General features: G+C 36.7%; 1 protein-coding gene across 2 annotated transcripts in view; it reads right to left on the bottom strand.

The window, feature by feature from the left end:
• The window catches only part of GREP1 (glycine rich extracellular protein 1), a 49603-nt gene extending 43618 nt beyond the window's left edge, over positions 1-5985 (bottom strand). The window contains exon 1 of one of the 2 annotated variants that reach the window (XM_026711957.2): positions 5704-5985. In XM_026711957.2, coding sequence (XP_026567742.1) covers positions 5704-5770 — 67 coding nt within the window. In that variant the 5' untranslated portion in view covers positions 5771-5985. The remainder of the gene's footprint in view (positions 1-5703) is intronic. The other variant, XM_087916616.1, reaches the window with a different exon arrangement.
• Between the last annotated feature and the right edge of the window lie 1532 nt (positions 5986-7517).

Genomic DNA, 7517 nt, shown 5'->3' on the forward strand with positions numbered 1-7517 from the left:
GGGGTCGGCAGTCAGCAGAACTAGCTTGCAGTATTGCATTCTAAACACTGTGCCACCAGAGCTCTTAATGATGTCATGGAAATTGTGTGAACAGCTTTTATATGTCAGGGGTGTCAAACTAACAGCCCATGGGCTGAATGTGTCATGTGCAGGCCAAGCTCACCCCAGCTCCATGAAGGAAAAACGTATTATGATACGTCACGTGACAACAACGCAACGCAGCGAGTTTGACACCCGTGCTATACATCATGGCCTTTCTGCCTTATTTCAACTGGATTACAATTATCATTTGCAGTTCTAAAATGGCTATCTGTCTGAAAACATCACTGAAAGAACTTCCCAATCCATTCAGGTTTAAAGGCAGAAAGTTTTAAGCAGTGGTTGCCAGAAGCTATCAAGTTTAGCATCTGGTTAGCATATGAAAAATAATAATAATCACATTCTCTGGTTCCCAGTCTTTTCTCAGAAGAATTTCTAAGTAGAAATAATTTTAGCAATTATACATTTGCTTTGCTTTTATTCATATAAATTACTATATGTAAAAGTTATGCAAACTACTATCTCCCTTGTCTTCTTTGAGGGGTGGGGAGAGAGGAGATATAGCACCTCATCAAGAAATGCATATGCTCCTCCTAGATTTGAGTTTAGATTCAGAGAAAGATAAATCAATGAACTGTAAGTGAGGTTAGTTTAATCTGCCTTTTTTGTGTTCTAAGTTCCAGTATGTCTTTTGGGTAGCAATTTTAGTAGTTCCCTCTTCAGTAATTCTGTAATATATCAAATCAGGGGTGGGATTCTACAGGTTCGCACCTATTCGCTGGAACCAGTTGTTAACATTCTAAGCAGTTTGGAGAACCAGTTATTAGAAAAAATTACTGGCCTAATCCTGTAAGGAAGGCAGGAAGGAAACATTCTGGTGTTGCTTATGGAAATTGCCTCTCGGTTAACCCTTATTACATTCTTGGCAGGATTAGACTTCCTGTCTCTGGAACTTCTCTGGAGTTTTTTTCCCTCCTTTGCTGGTACTTTGCTTGTGTGGAGTAACCATTCAAAGTTACAATGGCACTGAAAAAAATGACTTATGACTGTTTTTCACACATACGACTATTGCAGCATCCCCACAGTCATGAGAGGCCAGACAAGGAGATGCGTGCCTCGATGTGAGTGACGTTGAGTTGGCCACGCCCAGCCAGTCACATGACCACCAAGCCATGCCCACCAACTAAGCCATGCCCACAGAACCGATTGTTAAAAAATTTGAATCCCATCCCTGTATCAGATGGTTAAATTAATCATCATTATCATCCAACCTCACAGTCACACAATATCCTTTCTTATTCAGGTCCTCCAAGTTGGTGAATTACCATTCCCATCGTCCCAGACCGTGGACCCTGCTCCCTGGACGTGATGGAATAGTAGTGTGCACCACATGTATACTTATCCTCAACTGATGCTGTGTGCTGTAGCATTTCAAGTTGCTATAACACTTGGCTGTTTTGGTTTCTGAGAGAGCAATTTTCCTGTTGCATCTGGTGGAAACCATCCATCGTTATTTTCATGACAAATCTGATCGGGTCAAGTCTGGGCCTTTTCATAAAGCTGCTTTCAGAGCCTGAATCTTTGATGCCAAAGGATTATTTAATCACTGTGGGGAAGCATTTCGAATTTCTAAGCCACCTAGAACTGCAGTGTCTCCTGGCATAGGGAGTTGGCTGGCCTCCCTTTATGGCTTTGCAAGAGTGTTTCAATGTTTTCCCCCCTACTGAGGGCACTAAGGAGGCCTTTGTGTGCAGAAGGTGGACAAGAGAAGTAGAGGAATTTGGCAACTTTAGGCCAGATAGCTATGTGGCATAGGATGTAGTGTGGAAATTCCTACTCTCACACAGAGTGGTCCTTTTGGACAGATCTGGGGCAAAGAAAGTTTGGCTGGGAAGTGGGAAGTTTGATTGGGAAATTTGGAAGGCCAGATGGGTTGTAACACTCTACAGGTAGTCCTTTACTTATAACCATTCTTTCAGCAACAGTTCAATGTTACAGTGGCGCTAAATAAAGTGACTTATGGCTAGTCCTTACACTTACATCTATCACAGCATCTCCATGGCCAAGTGGTTGCAATCTGGGTGCATGTTTTTGATATCAGTTAATACTAGAATTTGAAAAGATGACACAAACATTATAACATAGAAACTGTTAAAGCAGATATTTGAAAAATAGAGCCAAAAATGAGTAAGAACATCATCAAATAGTAATAACAACAGCACTTATACTGCTTTACAGTGATTTACAGCCTCTAAGAGGTTTTACAGAGTCAGCATATTGCCCTCAATAATCTGGGTCCTCATTTTATCCATCTCGGAAGGATGGAAGGCTGAGTCATCCTTGAGCCTGGTGAGATTCGATCTGCCAAATTGCAATTGGCTGGCAGTCAGCAGAAGTAACCTGCAGTACTGCACTCTAACTACTGTGCCACCATGGCTCATCAAAGCTGTAATGATATCTGCTTCAATGGATAGACTATACGTAAAATATGTTAATGAAGGAATGACAGATGTGGAGCTGACAAAACAGAAAGTACAGAATATGAACCTACAAATAATAGGCCAAGAGAATGGTTTGTGAAAAAGACTCTTTATTGGATATTTAAAAGAAACTGAAGTTTTGAAAATTAAAATTATAAACCAAGAAAATGATCTGGAAAATGTTTTCTATGTTGATCTACAAGAAAAGCTTGTTAAAGCCTTGAAGAAATTTGTGTGATGGGATAAGGAAGAGCTGAAGAGAAATAAAATCCTACGAAGATATTTGATTGTATTATAGATTAGGACTGTTAGAAGTAAAAGGAAGGAATATAAAGTACATTTATTTGATCAAGGTTAAATTAAAACTTTTTTTGCAATATTATGGCAAATGTTTATAGACTGTTAACACTAAGATTGAAAAATTGATGTTTTATGGATTTGCTTATAGATAAGGGATAGAATATTGAATGAAGAGATATCTGTTTAACCTTATAGGGAGTGAAGAATTATTAAATGTATTTATTTGTGATGTGGTTAGAGGTAACTTTTTATAAATTTTTCCTTTTCTTTATTGCATTCTTTCTTTTTTTCTTTTTCTTTTTTTCCTAAAGTCTTTATTCTTTCAATTCTCTTTCTCTAAGTTTAGTTTGTATTAGTTTTTACTATTGTAATTAAAATTCTTCATAAAATTCTATTGAGAAGGAATAAACATATATTTTAAAATAAATTAATAAAACAAAGCAACATATTAAAATTAAATATAAAAAAGTATGACAGCCCTTCAAGCCACATCACCTTATCACAATCTATCATATTGAATTTTGTAAATCCATACTAGGGAAATGGAATCTTCTTGATATTTTAGGATTTTAATTATTACTGATTAGAGGCTGGTTAACAAGATTTGGAGGCCTTATGTTCTTTGCCATTCCTAAAAAATCTTAGGTCTGGTGTGAAAAAAATGCTTTTTAAAAATCTGCCTGAAATCTCTTGTCATTTAGACTGAAGGCATATCCTTGGAATTCTAGAATAACAAAACAGAGGATAAGCTTGCAAGATACAAAATCTGAGCAAAAAAAATCTTTTGTAAGCCAAAATGTTAATTGCGTCAGTATTGAATCTGCAAGATAAAATATAACAGTTTCTCCAAATATGCTGGCAATGAAACTCCTAGAAATACCAACACAGTTGGCTGTTGGCTATATTTGCTGAATATTCTGGGCATTATAGTCTCAATGTATTCAGAGAAAGAGTCTGCTGATTGAAATTGCTTTATTAAATTTTAATCTGCAGGCTAAATATTTTTTTAAAATAATTCTCAACAAATGCCCTTTGTTTCCCTTGACATTTGAATTCATTTACTCTTGGCCTGATTTAGAGTGAAAGAATCTTAAAAAGAACCTTTATTTAATTGGCATTAAGAAAAGTGTTGTTATAATGCTATTTTGGATTTTTTTCTAATATGTAACAGTAGCATCTGCTATTTTTGTTTGGTCACCTTCAGCCAATGAAAATAGGACTTTTATTTCTTTTTTGCCTGCTACAAAATCTTTCTGGATATAAAATTTTCTCATTAAGGTGGGGAAATAAGGAATAAGGGCTGAAAATAGTGTAATACATTCAAATAGTAATCTGTATTTATCATAAAAGAAAAAAAGTGGGGGAAGAACTTCTATAATCATTCTCTCCCTGTCTTCATATATTAATATGAAGCCTAATGCATTTTGGAATTTGTCTTCTTCAAAACCTCTTATTGTTTTCAATTCTTTTATTAAAAGCACCTCTAGCAAACTGTAGTCACTTTCCTTTGTGAGAGACTTTATAAATATTTTTTAAGAGCCCAGCTAGGAACACACTGAGTTTCATCTTAAAAACATGTTTTCAACAGTAATTGGAGGATTTCCCTTTTTGGTTCTTGGTGCTTTTCTTCTTCATTGAATTTATTAAAATAACATTGTGATAAAATTAAGGCCATGAGGTTTGAAGGTAGACTCTAAGGAACTTTGTTCTGTTGAACCCCATTGGAAATAAATATACAGCACACAAAATCCTCAAAATGTGTAATCTTAAGAAAGATTTAATCTGGAGGCATAAGCAGATTTGGAATGAAACTAATCCTATGATCAAAATATATGGCATGCCTTGGTAAATTTTGCAACAGCTAAACAATTCTATTAAGACTTTATAGGTCCACTTAGTGCTGTGTTTAGATGATTTTACATTCCAAATAAAAATTTAAGCAAGTCCTTCTCCTGCCAGGCTTTTGTTGGCAAGGTGGATTAACCTAATCTCTTCCGTTAGATAACCCAGCTCTGCTTTGTTTGGAGGCAACAATTTGTTGAATAGAATCTCAAATTCTGCCTTCCCCAAACTACCAACTACTTTCCCTGACTCCCTGACACACTATGAAGAACTTATCACCCATTTCATATCTATTACCTTAACCACTTCCATTTCTTCCTTTTTCCTGAAGCATTTAGTGGAAATGAACACAGGTTGAAATTTACTAGCAAACTTGCACTGATCATGCACAAATCCAATGATAAATGAGGGACAAGCCATTCATTTTGATCACCTGGATCCTGCAGGCTTTCGAGCCACCTCACTGAGTTCCCCAAACCAAAATATGTTGTATTGCTATATATAAGGCCTTACTGTTTCATTAAAAAAAAAAAATCTAACGAAGTATGTCAGTTACATGACTTTGCAGTGGATGAAACTACTGCTGAACAAAAATCACACCAGATGAACAGGTCAGAAACAGATGAACAAGTCATCTGATGTGATTTTTGTTTGCAGTAGTTTCACCCACTGCAAAGTCATGTAGCTGATATACTTTGTTGGATTTGTTTTAATTTAAAGTAACAGTAAGGCCTTGTATATAACAAAACTAACTGTCTGTCTGTCTGTCTGTCTATCTATCTATCTATCTATCTATCTATCTATCTATCTATCTATCTATCTATCTATCTATCCATGACAACCATGAATTCTGATTCTCTTTGTAACTTTATAAAGTTGCATTGTACTTACTGCATTTTTTAAAATTTACTTTTAAATTCCAATGTTGTCCTATTTTGCTCATGTAAACGGGCCCGTACTTGTGATAAAAAAAAGATCAGATTCTCCATTCATTCCTACATGTTACATAAATTTCCTTTTCGTGCACAATGGTCTGACTTACCTCCCTGCAGGCTGCACCTGGTCAAACACAAGAGCAGAAGCATAAGACAGAGATTCAGCCTGGCCATTGTGAAATGCTGCAGTCCCTTTGCAAAGCCTCTAGGTGCCACACAATGTTGAGTGGGGAAAGGGATGGCTGCTTTTATCCCCTCTTCTCACTCCACCCACCTCACACCTTCTTTACTCATTCACTATTCAGACGATCCTTCCTTTACTGGACCCAGTTGATTTTGAACAGAATTCCAAAAAAAGTGTTATAGGCTACAATAGTCTAACCCACCTTGTTCAGCTATCCCAGATTGATTTGCAACAAATGCTGCCAAACAAAAAACATGACAGTTTTGTCTGTACAATCTGCAGGGACCATGCTCCCAGAAATACGAATATCGCTGTTGCATTATATTTTGGAATTATTAAGTATACTGAGTTTATTGCTGTTTTTGCAGAATAGAAATAATGTATGCCTTTTGGATGTAGAAATGATCTGAACCTTTTTTAGACAGTGCATTTAATTGCTGTAATTTGTTGGTAATGGTTCAATCATAATTTGATAGATTTTTAATTGTAAACATCTACTGTATAAACACCTTAAATATCTATACATAAACATACAATGCTTTACAATCCCACAGGCTGAGCAAAATATCTGTCCGTCTTTCTTTCTGTCTGTTCCTGGAACAGTGTGTTGTACACATTTCTGGACATCAGATTTTCAGAAGGATACTGATGTTAGAATAGATTCAGAAAAAGGTAACAAAACTGAAGTGTGCCCTGTAAGGACAGGCTGGAGGAACTTGAGCAATTCAATCTGAAGAAAAGAAGACTAAGAGAATATATACGAAGTATTCAGGAGCATAATAGGATACAAAAAAGATGGTCAGGAATCATTTTTCACTGTCACAGAAATTAGAACCAGAAATAATGGGTAATAAGTTATAGCTACCTAGATTTAAACATAAAGAAAAACTTCCTGATAAAAAAGAAGTTCTCCACTAAACTGTCTACCTATGGAGATTATAGCTTCTCCATCTTGAGAGGTTTTTAAAGAAAAGATTAAAGTCACTTCTCAAGGATGGTTTAAGTGGTTTTTCCAAACTATGCTGAAGAATAGATTACATGATCCTTGTGGTCCTTTCGCACGCCACAATTCTATAAAAGTATGAAAATGAAATTTCTTGGTTCCATATACAGAAGTCATCTGAGCTAGAATTTGGCTATTTGTTACTGCTGACTGAATCTTCCACTGTACTAAGTCAGCAGGCTATCTTAGCAGAAACAGGGAAGATTGTGTGGAACAGATGTCTTTTAAGGCAGAGGGGGATGGTTTGGTAGGTGGAGGAAAAGTTCAGAAGCAATAACAAGGGAAACTACTCTCTCCCCTCCTGAAATGCACCTTCTTACTTGGAATGCTACATCTGCTGAAGGGCACAGACCCTCTCTGGCTTTTAAAAAAGGGAATCTAGGATGAGCTCTACCTGTTCTTTCTTCTTCAGAACAACTCTGTTAACCAGTTGCAAAATCAGCCTTCCTCATCCAACATAAATACTTGGGTTGGCTTCTCTCCCTGAATTTATTACATATCCTCCAGGATGTTTCATAAACTTTTGTATCCAGCCAGCTGTGTAATGTTCCCTCTCCCAGTTCCCCCTTTTTTCTTCCTCCTCATTTCTCCCCGCTAGCCCGTGTTTAAACTGTCTGGGATAGACACAGTCTCGGCTGTTGAACATTAGGTTTCCTGCCAGGTCTTGTTCCCAAAGATGCCTCCAGCTCTCGTGCTGAAAGTTCGGGGGGGTGCAGCCTTTGAAAAAATGTTTA

This window comes from Pseudonaja textilis, chromosome Z (genome assembly GCF_049901715.1).
Source record: "Pseudonaja textilis isolate UNSWEBS1 chromosome Z, rPseTex1.2, whole genome shotgun sequence".
NCBI lineage: Eukaryota > Metazoa > Chordata > Lepidosauria > Squamata > Elapidae > Pseudonaja > Pseudonaja textilis.